Here is an 18090-nt window from a genome sequence, read left to right as displayed (position 1 = left end):
ATGGCTCATGTCACTAGTGGTGTGGAGGAATGTTGACAGAGGTAAACCAGAGTGAATTCCAGGACTTTACTTTGGAAATGGGGATTTTTCATTCAGCATTTCTTGATTTTTTTTTAAGGTCATTTTTGAATTCCCAATCTCAATTCTTTAAAGTTCAATAGATTAACAACACAGCCCCAAAACTCCCCAACAGATCACTATTTGAGGCAAAGTGCATACTGTGAGCTTAAACCTAAAACTAACATGAACGGGAGTGCTGCCTGCCCCCTGTGAATGTTAATAGGCCCCTCTCAATTACGCCAATACAGACACATTTAATTCAGCTTTTGTCTAGGGGGGGGGGGGGAGACTAAAAGGAATGCAGATAAATCCTCAGGTAAATACCAGCATAATCAGATCTGTCACACTTCAGCATTGTCCCAGAGGAATGTGTGAATTCCATCCAGAAGACTCCCAAATGGGTGATATCAGCAGTAATCAAGTACCGTCTGAAAGCCCACCTCAACCAAAGTCTGACTGCTTTCCAATGTGCACTCATACTGCACGAAAAGTATTGATAAAAAGCATGGATCCAATACTAATGCTAGAAACAGCACAATGTGCTAGATTAAAGAAGTGTCAGCAGTCTCTTTGAAAACAATAGGAAAACGTGAGTACAATCGGTACAGTGTTCTTTTTTCGAGAAAGTCTAAAACTAAACAGACGATAACTTAAATCAAATTAGGCCAAAACTAGACAAGAAAGAAAAGCTCTGGGACAAAATGTTAACGAAACAAATAATTGTATTTTCTCTTTTTATCAGAAACATCTTTCTGAGCGTTTCTTCAGACCCATTGCACTAAGACAGTCGTACATTCAGAGATCAATGCCCATTACCGGAAGACTTCATGTTTTTATTACAGCTTGGAGAAGTGAGAAAAAGAAAAAAAAGGGGGGGGGAAGAAAGATAACAGCCAGAGGTCTTTTATATTTTCAGGAGAAAGTTAGAGGTTGATTAAATGAATCTTCATAACATTACTGATAAACTCACGCTTTTCTTTTTCAAAGGCAAAACTAGGTTGTTAGACATTCTGCTCTTTTATCTAGCCCTAATAACTAAGTTACATGATTCAGGTCTAAGTAGGGCTGTGCGATTATGGCAAAAATCCTAATCACGATTATTTTGGTCAATAATTGATATCACGATTATTAAAAACGATTATCCATTTACTTTGAAAACATCCATTTATTGAAACAAAAATGTGAACAGTATGTTTTTAACAGTTGATTACCCTGAACTTTAAGTATAATTCAACTGAAAAAGCAAAAAAAAAAATAATTAAAAAAAAATTATAATTACATTTTTTTTTTTTTTTATAAAAATAATAATCGTTTTATTTCGATTACGTTGTTTTCGTAATCGTTGCAAGCCAAAATCGTAATCGAGATTAAAATACGATTAATTGCACAGCCCTAGGTCTAAGTATATAATTCAATTCCATCCATGAATTAATAGGTAGCAGCAAGTTAGGAGTGGAATCCTATGGGGTTATCATCTAAAACCCTTTCAATGGATCACAGTAATTTACCAAGAATGTATTCTGACACACCAGCGAAGCTTTCTGCTATTGCAGTGACTCATCTGGTAGATATTTCACTATCAGTATTATATTAACCACTATGACTTTATGTTATGCTGAGTGGACAGTGAGTCAGAATCGGGAATTGAAAGCATAATGAGAGTACCTCTGTTGGGGGGAGTACACATCTTCCTTTCCCCCTCCCAACTTCCTTCATATGACTCACACCAGTCACATTCCTGGACTTCCATACATACTGAACGATTTTAATTTAGGCACAGCTTCAGGCTAGGCTGAGCTGTATGGAAAAAAACTGTCGCGAGGAATTCATGCGCTTCATCATGACAAGGCTGGCCATTTTGGAGAAACTTTATAATCAATAAATCCTATTAGCATATTACCCAGCTTCGACTTCATCCTGCTGACTAATGCTTCTATAAGTTGCCTTGGACAGATTTCACTGATGCCAACTTTATTATCCATAAACTCTTTAAACATATTAAAGAACCACATGTTTGTACTGAATGACATACTCCTTTATTACTATGAAGTTAGAAAGATGAGATATAAACCTCTAATACAGTACATTCACATAAATGTTGTTCTCCTCAGTTCTCCTTCTTTTGTCTCAGGGCTAATTTAACAACCACTTGAACCATACGATCCTGATCTGTCCTGCCAAACTAATCTGCAGCCGGACACATACCCACAGCCATTTTTAAATTTAGCTTAGTCTAGTCAACATTTCCTAGCCCAAATATATCAATTTAACAATTACATATTGATGTCTGACAAGATGGACTCTGGAACTGGAATTTGGCCATCTTCTGTTTTAGGAAGTCATTTAAACGATTAATCAATTGAATAAGTTGCTGAACAATTGTATTACAGTAGGTCTAACTGAAGATACCAAAAGTTTCCAAAGATCCCAACTTTTTGAGCCATATCAAAATGGATGCAGCTCTTAATTAGAGCTGGAATAAGATAATTATAACACTATATCTACTTAAGGGTAAACAAACAGGAAAGCGCTTTATTTATTTCGTTCATTAGATCAAAGCTCATTTCATTCTAATAGGTTTCTATCACACCACTAAATAAACTGGAGTGTATTCTGTATTAAACTGCAGTTAAATCAGGATAACACAGGACCAGGCCTGGGGGGGGGGGTGACGCCCAAAATATCTCGATAAATCAGAAAACGTGCCTGAATTCAGGAATGTTTGAGGAGGGGTCTTCAATGGTCTGTTGGGTGGGGGGTTGGGGTGCCGGGCGGAGCAGGTTTTTGTTGCCTGTTAAAGAGTGAATGACATCATCGGACAGCGCAGAATAAAAGCCCTCCTACTCTTCCAAGAACTGGATAGGATGATGTTGAAATAATTGGAGGAATGGGAAACGAGGGCCGTGAGTGTGTGTGAAACTGCCCGAGATCACAGAGATCTTCCATTCAGTACGTCTCCTTTCTTCTCCATTTTTATTCAGTATTGCTCCCTTCACACCTTTGTTTTTATCTCCCGAATCCACACCCCAGTCCTCTTTAATCCTTATCCACAACTTTCCCCTCTGTCTCTTCTAACCCTTTGAGACCCCATCACACCCCTCCTCCTGGTTTGTGTGTGGGCCGGAGGGATGGATAAAGAATGTCGGACAGGAAACGCAGTCATTTCTTGACATCACTGTTTCCTCTTCCTTTTGCCTGTTTCCTCGAAATACACTTCTGTACTCGGCACAGTCCGTCCAACAACCTTTCCGCCTTTTCTTGCTGACATTGTGTCTGTCCATAACATGATGTAGCGTAATGAGATTAAGATTGAAGATGTGACGTCCAAAATGTGCATGTTTCGTAACAGTTTCTTGTGAAAAATGTTGCTGTAAAACAATGGAGAACATGTTTACAGCAATCAGCATTGAGAGAGAAGGTGTTGCTTCCATAAAATCAATCTTATCTTGCACGCAACAGGAAACAATTTCAGATCAAGAATGTGTGCTTCTGTTACTATTGGTCAACACTCCTTTTCAAGTCCTATAAGCAGAAGTTATTTTAAATTCGGTGAAGAGCAACATTTCTTCGAGAGAGGTATGTTTACCCAGTTTCACCATCTGTTATATTTGCATTCCTGGAATATCTGCCCCAGCAATTTGGCATTCCAGTTGTTGTTATGCATCGTCTCGTCTGCCAGTAGACAGTATTGTGAAAAAAGGGGAAGGGTCGATCTAAAGACGCCCCTCCCAAAGTTTGAAAAGGTCATGGAAATAGACAACATTTACAAACGAGTGTGAAAGTGGAGTGAAAAGGACTCATCAGCTTGTCGACTTGCTCGTTCAACAAGCTCCACAGAAATGTCAAATGATTGTGTATATGTGGAAACAGGCTGGTAAAATGCATTAGTTCAACTCAAAAAGGGTCTCATCTTGTTTTTGAGCCAAAGAAGAGGGTTCCCACTCCCTACCCAGCTGTACTTCATGAAAACAATTGCTCTTAACCTTCATGCTCTTCTTGGCTTTTAGTTCCTTTTCCTTACCTCAGTGTCTGCTTGATATTGGGATTTGGCAGCAATCCATGAATGTGTTCTTCATCTACACTTAAAACTACCCAAAGACACCTTTACAAGTAAACTGATCTCAACTGAGGATTGAAATAATTGTTTTCTCGCAACTGTCATAACTCGATGGAGTGATTAATTGCACTTGTTGACACAACAGTTATACTTGTTTTGGAGACTTTTCTTGAAACAAATGTGGGTAACTGAAGATCGCTGAAGTATCACATATCCAGCACCAAGAGGATTACACTTAATTCTAGCATTGGAGACAAGTGGAAAAACCTCACCTCACTGTCACGTTCCTGGCACATATTTAAAGAAGATTTTGTATCATTAATTGCAAGGTAAAAAATAATTATTATGGCATATGGATAATTGCTGCAGTGTAGCAGAGGCCATAACTCTATCAAAGAAGGAGGAGAAGGAGGGGTCAGTCACATTCCTGGTCCATTCTCTCAGTCCTCCATGTGCCTGGGGGAGGTTAGGGGTTGAGGAGGGAGATTAGGTTCCCTGATGCCGGGAAAGATGAGAGAGCAGTGCCTGCGGAGACGAGAGGGTCCGGGGGGGGGGGTCTGAGAGCCCTGATGGGAGTCTACCATGAGTTTGACCTTATTACTGAATTGTAGGCCCTCTTTACCTGGGACACTACTCCTAAAACTCCTAAAGCTCAAGTTTGCTTGAAATGATTTGGTTGGGCTGCACTCCCATCTAAATATATTAGCATGCCGAGTTAGCGTTTAACTCAAAGCACGACGTGTTCAAGTATCTCCTCACAGAGCTGCTAGTTTGTCTTGATACAGAAAATCCGAGCTGTGCAATTTGGTTCTTTGATAATATGCTAATCAAACTAATGATGGGGGGTTGGACAAATATGTTAGCCAGTTGTTGTTTTGGTGCGGTAACTTTTTTTTGCTAATTTAATGGTCTGCCTCTGAAGTGCAATTAGGAGCTGCAACTCAGCGAAATATAGGTGTAGGATTATTTTCTTTAATTAATTTTGTGAGTTGTTTTTATTTATTGGACTTCACAAAGAAGACTAGCTGCTGGAACAAATCTCACTGCTGTAACTATAGTGGAGAAGGGCACCATACACACACCTACTCCAATAGATCAGCAATAACCTGCTGTTATGCGCATGGTGGCCGCTTAGAACAGTTGAACCTATTCCCAAATCCTAATTCAACGTTGACAACGGTTAAACCATGACGAACGCTTAAGAAGTCGAGGGGAGGTGGGTGTTAAGTGTGTCAAGGTAAAGTGAGCGTTACTGTAATAGGTCTCCGAAGAGAGACCAACCAATAGCAAATGGAGTAATAGGCTGTGGAGGTTAATCTTCTCTGGTCAGAGCCGATATTGTGACCTATCAGAAGTTACTCAAGCTTCATTTAGGTTGCTTCTGTTACTTGCAAACCTGAGAGCTGCACTTTGTTTTGGATCAGGAGGAAAAATAACTTTCGGTCTGATCATTTTAAAGGCTGACTAAGTGATGACTAACAACAGCTTTCTAATAGAGTTCTCCTATCCTCTCTTGCCCTGCAGTAAAGTACCCACTTCATAACAAATAACTGAATAAAACATGCTGCACTGATGAACATAATTGAACTAGTGACAGGACAATGATGGATCTTGAGGGATTGTGGGGGCCTTTTAGGCACTCCAATCTAAAAACTCTGCCTCCCTAACCCTTTCCTCTGGGATCACTTCCTTTCTCTGAGGGGAAGAAATCATTCTGACGTCTTGCAGCCAGTTGATGGATCAGCATCTGCGCAAATACAAACCAAGAACAAAAGAATTCCTCCCAGTTGTGTGAGTACAGTAGAAAAAGACGCACACGAACATCTTAATACAATCTGTAATGAGTATTGTCAGCTGGAATGTAAAAGGAATACGGGCAAAAATCCAACAGGAACAATCTGGCGGCTGGATTGTGTTAAGATGACTGTACAGCCTTATTGGCAGAGATCAGACAGAGCTTAAGTGAAGGGAGAGGTCCCTTCCACAGGCATGATGCACGTTCTGGCACCACTATGATTTCCCCCAAGCCGAGTCTAAGTGAGTCCACCCTGGAATTAAATCATAACCATACACACACACACACACACACACACACACTCACCCTCACACTTACAGTGAGCAGAGACTGCAGTTTGTTCGCCTCGTAAAAGTTAACACCTGCAACCAAAAAGACATAAAACTGTAGCAGAGACCGGGACTGGTGAATCATTCCTGACAGTTCATAATACCCCTGGTAATAGTTGGACTTCTTGACACACTTGGATTGCTGCAGTTTGTAGTATAATATGACACATTCAAGTGGATGGCAACTTCTCCTTGCTTTCATTATTGATTAATATGTCTTTAGTCTATAACTTTCATAAAGCTGCCCATCACAGGCTCCCATAACCTAAAGTGATTTCCAGTTGCTCAGTTTTTCTGTTCCGAGAAACAGCTGAAAAACCTAAAGGAATTTTCAATAATATGACAAAGAAAAATTGCAAAACCCACCCTGGAGTACAAATCCCTAAAAGCATGTGTTTTCTGTCAAATCAACTGTGTTTGATTAATTGTTCAAGTAAAATGAGTGACAGATGTTCTCTGTTTTTCTTTTGGCCAAACAACTTAAAAGTATCTGAAATTAATTTGTACACAAACTTTAATGAATGGATTCAATGAACTAATTAAATGTAGTGGAGAGCAAGCATTAGGTCCCGTGAGTAAGATGAAACAAACAAGACATGCAGGATTTGATTTCCAGCATTCCTACAAATAAACACAAGCTGCAGTAAACAGTGTCAGCATTCTCTCTCCCTCCAAGCTTTCAAGAAACGTCCTCAGTCCTCTCTTGCAGCCTGTAAACCATCTGGGAGGGGCCGTCAACGCATCGGCCAGTGAATTACATCAGCCATGATGTCAGTCTTTGGACTCCCAACGCACCCCGTGCGCCAGCACCCCTTAAACTAGCAACCCAAACACACATGCAGGCCGGAGTATGCATCTCTACACGGACACACAACACATCTTACTGTGACTAATGTGATTAATATGTGAATGGTACAGCATGGTTTCTTTAAAAACACATGATTTACTGCTGTACACACAAAGACATCTTTGGTTGTAGTCGGAGAGAGCTAATGTCTCATTTTGACTCAATTAGTAGGAATGATGCACTTAGTTACAGTCTGACGCAATAGACTGCGGCATCATTCATGGATGGCTCTAGCTCTTTGCTTACCCTTTTTCTCTATTAAAAAGTTATCTAAAAAACTCTACTGCCATGTAATATTTATTCAGTTCCTTTTTGTGTGAACACTTGGTGCAAACTCAGCATTCCTAAACCTCAGTCATTCGGCCTGGGCTTTCTCAGCCCAGCTGGTAAACAAAGCGAGTTGAAAATGTCTTTAAGAAAGATTATCTCAACAGTATCTTAGCCAGTTTGTAAGTTGTTTTTATTCAAAACAGGCAGGCAGAAGATTAAGAGTTTGTTTTCACAAAAAGGTCCACTACTGACGGGAATGCTGGATAATGCAACCACACACACCGTCCTTGTACTTTGATACCCTTTTAAATACATGTTTACTGTTAATTCAACATTCAATGAGGATTAGACTCATTTACTTCCCTTTTTATTGGAGTTTTTCCAGTACCTTTGAATTCCCAGATATAAAAAAATAAAGAAATATCACAGAACTAAGAGTTATTGCCTCATGTTGTCTTCATTCACTACAATACATTAAACAACACGGTCCATTGTCATGTTATCCAGATTGATGTGTTTGTTGGTTCATCGGGCTGCTCCCTAAACTGTAAACACTCTGCTGTACCTGATAGAGAGAGATGTGTGTGTTTATGTGTGCGTGTGTTTATGGGTGTGTGTTGTTGCTCATGCATCAGCATTTTGATCTGCCGCCTGTCTTATCTTGTTTTCCATTGTTATCAGAGAGAGTCCTCTTCTCTTCCTGTCTCCCATAATGCACTGCTGTCTTTATCAGGCTTCACAAGAGGTACAGAAGTGATTGGATGTGAAACCCCTCCACAACTTCCACTCCTGTATCTTTTCACTGTTTCCCACATAGTGTGACTCCCTTCCTTTCACTCCCTCTGCTCTTCTTCAATCTGTAGCCTTGAAAGTCTTTCACAATGTTTTCTGTTGTTTGTCTCCCGTTTTTTAGTCCCGATTGGTGAGAGAAACAGTTTCTCCGAGGACAATATTAGTCAGCTGGCTGGTTCACTGGTAGCTCAGGTTAGATATACAGGTTCCACTCCGTTCCGAGTTGTATCAGGTTTATTAGCATCCTGTTGCTCATGGGTAAGTATCACCAATGAGAAGTGTGGCATATTTGCAACACTGAAACCAGTACTTTCAGGCCTGCTTCCAAAGCCACTCCTCTAAAAGTATCATCGCAGCTTGTGAAAGATGTTGGTGACGCGCAATGAGTGCATAGAGGGCCACAGGAAGGTTATCGTTCTAATCATTCAATCTGGGCTGAAATTAATAATTGGATGAACTCATTACAGTTCTGCAACAGTAACCCATATCAGAAGAAACAAGGTTATATTTTGGTAGGAATAGATTGACTGTTTGGTTCAATATAAACAACAGCATTTCACACGAGTAAGACTGATCTCTTGTAGAATATCAGCTCAGAAAAAGTGTGTGTGAACGAAAAGTTACATGTTTTGCTTTTTGTGTTCAAAAGGTTTTCATTGTATTAACCTTTGGGTGCATCAAAGCCAATGGTCTGCAGCTTCTATTTGTGTATGCATGAGTGCACAAGATCTAAGAATTGGAGACATGGCAAATATGTGGCTCCCCTCTTTTCTGTCCTACATCTTTCCACGTTACTAATTAACTTACAGTACATGACCAAAGAGACCATTTCAAAACCCAAATACATCAACTGATATTGGGTTACTCTATAAACGGACAGAATCGCTTCATTAAATAGCTTATTAAATAGGTTATTTGACAGAGTGGTATGTGACATATCTCTGTGTTTTAAGTAGTATAGGGTTACCCTTTCCCCTGGGCCATAACATATTATGAAGTGCGCAGGTTGCATTGTGCGGGACCCGGGTCACGGCCTGCTAAATATTTAGGGTGGGAGTACAGGCCCCTGCAGCCCGCCCAGATTGAGGGAGACACGATAGACATGGCAAAGAAAATAAACAAACGCAGCTCTGGTGAGAGGAGGGGCTGCAGGAGATGGACAGAGCAGGTTGGTGCGCATATTAAGGTGGCAGAAATCTATTTGGCCCAGGTTATTACTAGTTAATGATTATCTCAGATTACTGAATTTAAAATGTGCATTGTGCCCTTCAGAGACCCTCTAAATGCTAACATCTTTAAATTGCCAATAAACTGTGAGAAAACGTACTCTTCTGTTCATTAGCTTTTAGTAGAAAAAATACGTATTTTAAAGGCAGTGGAAGATTATTTTTGGCCAAATGTTAAGTGATTTTTTTGAAACCACTAACAAACCGAATGTTCATTGAGTACAAAAAGGATATAAAATGGCGGTATGCATGAGAGTGTGCATTTACATCCATTCGTTTTCCATTTGAATGGTTAAAGGAATACACAGGATAGAGAACAGTATTTGGGTGTGTTATAGTGTGTGTGGCTCCTATGAGAAAAGGTGTCCCCCATGTGTTGACAAAAGGATTATTAAAGGATCAAGTAAATCTCCCAGAGCCACGAAGACATCTGCAGAGGGAAAACTGACCCCACACAAACAAGCTTACCTTTGGCCACTGCTGAAGAAACAGTAGAAAATCCCAGACACAAACAAATACAAACATCGCCGCTTCTTATCCCACCGACCGCAAGAACATTACCCAAAGTCACACACTGCAAATAAACATTGTTGACGGGACATACGCACACACAGAAAACACACCTTCTGCCAGCGTGTTGTCCTCCGAGTGGCCATTCAGACTCGTCATGCTGGAGATTTGTCCATTTTTCGCCAGAGGCTGAAAAAGACAAAGAGAAGAATTTGAATAAAAACATAATTTGTTTGCATTAGTGTACATACTTTAAGCCACATGGGTGATTAGGTTTTTCCTCTGGAGGGATAGTTTGACATCATGGAAAAGACAAGTATTCATCTTTTAACATGTGACGATTGGTACCACTTATCTATTCTTTACAATACATTTAATAAGGCTATTTTTAAAAATATATTTGACTTAAAAAGCACCAATGCCTTTACTACAGCATTAAAATGGCAAATATGTTGATTGACATTGTTCTGTACAATAACTGTAATGCTTTTTGCAATTATGGTTGGATCACAAACGGCCTATTATAGTTTTATTATACATGTTGCATCGTTGGAGGAGCTCGGGTCATAAGATTTTCATTGCCCTTTCTACACTGTATCTTAAGTGCATATGACAATAAAACCTTTGCATGTAGTCTCTGTATAACTCTACTTATAATGTATTCTGAAATGACAATACAGTTTAATCTAATTTATCATATCGAACAGCAGCAAATTGACACTCACCACAATACATACACTCTATCAAAATTTTCAAAGATTGCCAACCACCAAATATTTTCCATTCTCCCAACTGATCCATTATGTTTTATGATCATTGACTCAGCCTGCCAGGATGCTATTAGATGCTTATATGGTGACACTATGATACACACCTTGAACTATTTTAATAGAAGGTAATAAAATGCATGATTAAACGACAGAAAGATAAGAGACAGACATGGGATAAGTCCCCTAATTGAAGTAAGTATTTTGTGAAAAAGACCCACGCAGAAATCCTACAGCAAACTAATCTAATATACCCGCACAAATGAAAGTTTGCTGCCGTTATGGACTGTGTGTAATTTACTTGTTAACACACAGTCTGGCTCACAGCTTCTTATCAGAGGATCTGGTTCCTGACAAGAGTTTTTTCTGGTATTGACCAGATCCGACTGACAGCCGTACAATGGCAGGCAGAGCAGAGCTTTGTCTGTCCCGGCCAGGGGAGAGGGAACCAGAGCCTCCCCACAGAGCTGCTAATCTAACTAATGGACAACTCAGGCTCCACTCTCATCAGCACAAACTCCTCCAGGAAAGCCCTGAAAAATGACACCACTGAGGAGACACTCTGCTTGGGAGGGTCTTACAAAAAAGATGAGAAAAATAAAGTGAGAGCTAAAGGCTGTCCTACATGGTGTTGTAACAAAGGTTCAATGTGACTGTGGTCTGGCAAACAGACAAAAAAAGACTATCACTTTAGATTAGTTTGTAAAGTGGAAATATGTTCCCATTTCAGTCCAGACACATTTTCAAGTATGATTAAGGAAATTCCCTGAAATATTTGAATCTTTTTTTTGACAGATGCTCCATTTTATTTCCAACAATCTGATGAGGTGGTGTGGATAATATTGTGGTCATAATTGATTGCCGATGCACTTAGAAATCATATAGCAAATATACTGCAAAAACATAATACAACCACGCCCTTTACGCCTGTTTGCTTGCTTCCATGTGCTCAAACCAAGCAAACAGAAATCGTAACATGCAAGCTGTAATTTGCAAGATGAGATCACTTCCCCTCCTTTAAATGACACATTTTACTAATCAAAACAAACACTGTAGTTGCAGAGTCTCGTTGCACTACATCTGTGTGCAACTTGCAGCCAGCGATTCATTTGTGAACCATGATGATGCAACTTTTTGCAATCTGTATGTAAGCAGTACTAGCTTTTGTCAAACAGGGCCCTAATTCTTTACAAAAAACAAGTAACATAATTGAAGCCAGACAACAACAATAAAACATGTTGGAAACCTTAACACCGTCACATCTTCTCACACACATAAAATGATCGTTGGTTAAATTCTCCCACATAGAGGAGCACGGTGCTGTCAATTCTGTCCTTTTAAAAGCCATCAGGACCTCTGATCAGATTTGGGTGTGAGAGCCATCAGCTGACCTCCAGACCTGCATGGTCCCGCCCTCCTGGTCCACCTCGTGTGCGGCATTCCTAACATTCCTTGTCATCTTCTCCAAAAATTCCACAAATCCCTCCTTAACACCTGAACCTGCCCTACCTCCTCTAAATAGGCACCCTTTGACCACTTCTGTCCTTAAGTTACCTTACCCCTCTGACCCTGTCAAATGCCACTCCTTCCTCTGGGCGTCAGAATGCTGCTTCTACTTTCTCAGTGTTGGACTCAGGAAGAATTCTTCAAGAGCAATGGCAGAGTGTGTTTCCGGATCAGGATGAATGAGCCTCCTGGGTCATAATATAGACCAGGAAACCCAACCCAGTACCCTGGGAAGTGTGAAGTCCAATAAATTGCCTCAAATGATGTCACTTGCGGCAAAAGACTATGAGTTTTAAAGTGACAGAAAGCTGGTGTGGCCTGCTCCTCAGTTGTCAGGATATTTTAAGCTGATCCAAACACATCTAAATCTCTAAACCTGTCAACGGACAAAGTGCACTGTGGGTAATGTAAGGTAAGGTTTTGACAAGGATGAAGAAAGCTAAGAATACGAAAGACAATATGTCTGAATATGCTGCATGGTATTTGACACCATTTTATCTACATGCAATACTGTTGACATATAGTATTATGTATTATATAGACAATGATTATGACAACAATCAGCACCGTCAGGACTCAGGAGGACTCAAAGTGATTCACCTAACCTATATTTCAAAGTAAAAAATTACAAAAACAGAGCTTGGGGAAAAAAACCAAGATTATATATTGTCTAGAATAGATTGACTAAAATGTTCAACATAATCGGCCTGTGAATACTTGAAATTCTTATGTAACCGGGTAAAGAAGGAGGATTTACCTCATAGGGAGGATCTGGTAACCCACACATATAAGAAATGATTGAGAGTGAAGGCCGTGTTTAACATCCCAGTGAACTGATCTGACCCAAAATCTGAAAGGTACTGCATCGCCTGAAATGCCTTGAATTCCTTTGGGAGTTCCCAGAAAGAAAATGTTGAAGCTTCGCTGCCAGTTGTGCATTTTTTTATGTCTGTCTAGTCAACATGGTCTGCCACAAAGACAGACTTAGACCTGCTGGTCACAAAACAAAACATCCGCTAAACAAAACAACAGCGGGGAAAAAAGGATTTGTTTTCTGTCTGGTTTTCTGTGTAATGTGATCTGATTGAATGTATCTTACTGGGGGCAAAACACTTGAGAAGACTCATCCTTAATCAGGAAAATATGTCATTTTTCAATCTTGCTGCATTATACAAAATGACAAGATTGAGTGAGAGGAGAGATACTGTATATACATTTCCTCTTGCAGAAGGTATTTATTGTATTTGTGTTAACAATAAAATAATTATTGAATTAACAGTCAGCACTGACGTTTTTTTACATTATTACTTGGTCTCATTTTGATTTATCAAAGGAGGCTAAATTATGAACAATTTTATCTCCCTTGTTCCCTTTCTGAACCTTTTCCCTTCCGTGTTTGAACACCTTTGGCTTTTAGGCACTTCTATCTGTCTCCCGGCAGACCTGTGTGGCACTTACACTAATTGCTGAGTCACTATTCAGACTTATAAATAACCATTGTTTGTTAAATCCAACTTAAATCCTTAAATTGTTTAAACAGTAATTACAGTGAGTGGCAGACAGGTAAAGTTAGACCCCATTTACAACGCAAAACGCAAACGCATACGAAACGCAAACTAACCGAATACGATATAAAAAAAAGTCTTCCGTTCACACGAGACCGCTCGGGAGCGCTGGAGACGCTGTAGTACATATGCCGGGCCTGTAAGTGGCGCTGTACTTTCGCCACAAAATACACCAAAAGCAGCGAAGAAGACCCCCAAGCATGGTTGCCATGGTTGCCCTTCTGTTTATGCCCCGCGGTAGATTTAGCAACATGTAGTTCATGTAATTCTCCATGTCCACTTGTTGCTGATGGTTGTGGTAGAGGAGCTGTAGATTTTGCACTAACATCTGTAGCATGGTCAGTAGCTACTGACAGTAGCTACTGACCAAGCTACAGCAGTGAGCAGCAGAGGTGGGGAGAGGCGGGGCTATGGCTTCATCGTTATCAGGAAATTATCGTATGGGGCGTACACACGGAACCGTTTGGCCCCCCAGAGCGTTCCGTTTGCAGATCTATCCACCTTGGGACCCGTTATCGTTTGCGGGGTCTGTTTCCGCGTTTCCGTTACGGCCTCGTGTGAACGACCGGGCTATACGAAAGAGAAAAGTAGCGGATACAGCCGTTTGGGTTCTCGTGTAAACAGCACATTAACCTGGACAAGGAAATCACTGATTCAAACATTAAATATTAAGGCTGGTGGTATTCTGTGTATCTCTTTTTGTCATCAAATCACTTCAAAATTGATTTAGCAATTTGTTCTGTGCCGTAGCGATCCACTGTGGTCCAAAAACGATTGAAAACTCATCAATGAGCCACAATGTTGCAGTGGCTTACTTCATATTACTTCATTATGATGAACACGTGCACTGTAGTCTTTTTAAAAGGTAATACTAAACACATTTATCTGCTGCTTTAAATATTACAAATCACAACCACATTTTGTATTAATCCGCCACTGAAAATAGTCCCAAATAAATGTTCTTTTTACATTTGCTAATACGTATTTTAGGAAATAACATAGCCGTCCTTTTAAAAAGATGAAAGAATCCATATTTACATCTTACGAGTAGGAAATTCAAAAGACACATGAAGGTCTCGGGTTCAAAGTATCTTTTGTCCAAGTCCGATATATCTACATTTCTTTGGTCACAATTTCTGCTTTGGTAGCATTGAAGACTCAAAAACCAGTCTCAGAAGACCAGTCTTTCTAAAACTGACATCAACTTTAAACCCACTGCACCACAATTCTTACTCAGCAAAAGATCTCTTCAAGACCAGAAAGCTTGTGAAATAAGTGCCATTTAACTCTCACAAACTTAAAAACACTGGTCAGACCTCGCTGCCTTAGTTAACTATGTGAGAAACTTGCTTTTTGAGCTCCTTATTGACAAAGAATACTCCAAAGTCGAATTAGTCAGTCAACTGTGTTCAATAAAGCCCTCGGATAAACTTGAAATCCTTCCTATCGGATTGTCAACAATGAGAATGACCTACATTTTCAGGATCAGCACTGGAGGAAAGATTAGATTATCTCCTTAGCCTTGATCTTTTCTCTGACTTCACTCTTTCTGCTATCACTTTTATCCTGAATGTATCTATGATTCTTATTTTCCCCTATGTTCCTCTCTCTGATTTAACTATTGGCTGCTGTTCTTTACTCAGCGGCTCCAGGAGGGAGACAACCCGCTGTCTCCTAAATCACTCTGTGGAGGCCAGCGGAGGAGATTTATATCCCCTAAACCAAACACAGAGCGCAGGAGGAGGGGGTTAATGGAAAAGAAGAGGGTGACGCAGCTGGCGAATGACATCCCAAACTCAGGTCTCTTGTTTTAGAATAGGCAGTAGGCAAAAAAGAGCTTTGTTGACCTTTGTTTGGATCTGATCCACTTAAATAAAACAGAAGAGTCTCATATAAATAATAGGCCGCAGGAATACTAAATAACACAAATTGATTTAGGAGTCCTTATGTACCTAAACAGTAGGTCTATGCACACGAATGGTGGATCAAAGTAGCCTTGATTGAATACGTTTGATAATCCTTATAGAAATAAGCAGATATAAGATGCAGGAGGCTAATATTTTCCTGCTCACCAGGAAACTAACTGTCCTTGTCAATCACAAAGCGGAGCACAATAACTTTGAGGTGGAAACAGCGGCCGTGGATGTTGCCAGTGACTCAGCGAGGTGCAGCTGAAAATGCACCAGGAGAAAATCTGCTGCTTAAAAGTTATTAAAATGTTTCTTTGGCACAAATATAAAAGTAAAAAGTGACGTGACACTTCCATTCAGATTCTGCTGTGTCAGTGAATGACTGTAACAGTTTAGAAAAACAAGCCATCTCATTTAGAGTTTTCCCCAGTGAACATATGCACACACGAGCAAAGTCGCAGCAGGAGATAACAGGCTTAAAGACTCTCTGTGGGGTCGTAGTTTGTATGTGGCAGTTAACCTTGCGACCTCTGACCTCTGAGGTGTGGACAGAGTCTCGCAGCAGACGAAAGGAGGATGATGCTGTTGGAGGGGGCGACTGGGAGAATGGTGCGCGAAGAGATAAAGATGGAGGAGAGGAGGTTAAAGCAGAGATGTGGAGATCGAAAGAGAGAGGTGATGAGAAACAGAGGGCCAGAAAGTGGAGAAAAAGCATGTAGTCCAAGGTAGTTTTTATTTTAACGGCATATTATGTTCAATCAATTATCACGTTAGAGTACTAAACTAGGAATAATTGTTCCGATTTTTTAAAGAGGAAGACTCAAACAATGTTTTACGCAGATGTCACATCATTGTTGTGAGAGAAAAGGCCCTCTTTGTCCTCGGAAAGGAGAAGGAAATGGTCAGACATTTTGGGAATAAGGCTAATTCACCTTCTTGCAAACAGTTGGATACGACGATTTAATGTCTGTATACAAAATATGTAGCTATGGCCAGCAGTCAGTTAGCTTAGTTTAGCATAGTCGCAGTTCCAAGCTAAGAAATTATCTTAACCTGTCCCAATTTATTGCTTATCTATTTCAATTCTTCTACAGAATAAATAAACAATTGTCTCAAAATAAAGCAATAAAGCAAGCCTTATCTACAAATTAAGAAAAACATTTAAAAGTGAGTTTTTACTTATCCTTGTGGATAAAGTTTGGTCATTAGTAGCTCCCCAAATGCCTTGAAGAGATGAATCAAACTGCACCAAGAAAATATTCCAAACAGGTCAAAACGAGATGCGAGAGGTATTTGCCAAAAAATATTTCACCTCAGTCTACCAGCAGGATTCAGGGCCTGTGTGACCATCATGTCTGTCTCCCTCTCTCTTCATGTCTCTTCACCCTTGCCAGCCCCCAATCTATTATCCCTGACCCCCACATTCAGTACATACCAAAGATCAAAGCCTGACAAGACCCCTAAAGAGCACTCTCACTGTTTCCACAATCCTTTAACGTTGCTCAGGTGCTCAGACAGGGAGTACCTGTGCTTCTGTGTGACACTGTGTGTGTGTGTGTGTGTGTGTGTGTGTGTGCGTGCGTGTGTGTGTGTGATGCTTCCTAAAAAAAAACGGATTTTTCTTAGTAATCCCTCAAACATTTGGACGAGGCCAGATCCGACAACCTCAAGTAATATCCAGATGTGTTATACGTTTACAAGAATACAAATAAGTGTCTCTTCTTTCCTTTTCCTCTCTTTATCTTTCCCCCCTTTTATTCCAGTTGTCTCCTCCACCTCTGCTTCATACAGAGAGCAGGTTTGACTGCGTGATTTTATTTATGGCGGTTTTCAGGAAGGCATCCTTCACAATAAATCTGTCAACTTTTCACTCGCCAACTCAAAGTCACAAGCTGAAAGTGGAAAATCTCCCGTACTCTCTGTTTGTGGCCAAGGTGAGGTTGCCAGACATTTTATTAGTTTATCTAAAAATTGATCCAGTCTGATGTTTGGCTAAAAGTTCAAAAACAATTCGTTTTAATTTTGCATTTGGCCCCTTGGAATTCACAAGAGGAACAGTCAGGGGATCAACAGAGTTATCATTTGGGAACATTTGAAAATGTCACTGCAACAGTTTATGAGATGTATCAGACTTTGCTAATCCCAAAGGAGCGGTGCTTTAGACTTTGAATATGAAAGGCCTCCCTCTCAGTTATATAAAACACTTTGCTGCTGTTATATTTTTTTGTACTGTCAGTAATCAGGCATCTGACTTGCTATTTGCCCTTGAAAGCTCAAACTTTAGGCCCCGCTCACACGGGAACGTTTGCGTTTATGCACAGTATGCATATTCAAAAAAGTCTTCCGTTCACATGCATTCGTTTCATTTAACGTGTCTGTTCAAACGAGACCGCTGGAAACGCTGTAGTACATATGCCGGGACTGTAAGTGGCGCTGTAACTTCCGCCACAAAATAC

At 40.2% G+C, this 18090-nt stretch overlaps 1 protein-coding gene across 1 annotated transcript in view; it reads right to left on the bottom strand.

Annotated features, from left to right (window-relative positions):
- Positions 1-18090, bottom strand: part of akap12b (A kinase (PRKA) anchor protein 12b) — a 41404-nt gene that overhangs the window by 12103 nt on the left and 11211 nt on the right. Inside the window, exon 2 of the mRNA XM_034142470.1 lies at positions 10000-10075. Coding sequence (XP_033998361.1) covers positions 10000-10075 — 76 coding nt within the window. The remainder of the gene's footprint in view (positions 1-9999; positions 10076-18090) is intronic.

This window comes from Trematomus bernacchii, unplaced genomic scaffold, assembly GCF_902827165.1.
Source record: "Trematomus bernacchii unplaced genomic scaffold, fTreBer1.1, whole genome shotgun sequence".
NCBI classification, from domain to species: Eukaryota; Metazoa; Chordata; class Actinopteri; order Perciformes; family Nototheniidae; genus Trematomus; species Trematomus bernacchii.
The sequence above is the reverse complement of the archived record's forward strand: the minus strand, read 5'-3'. Positions and strand labels throughout refer to the sequence as shown.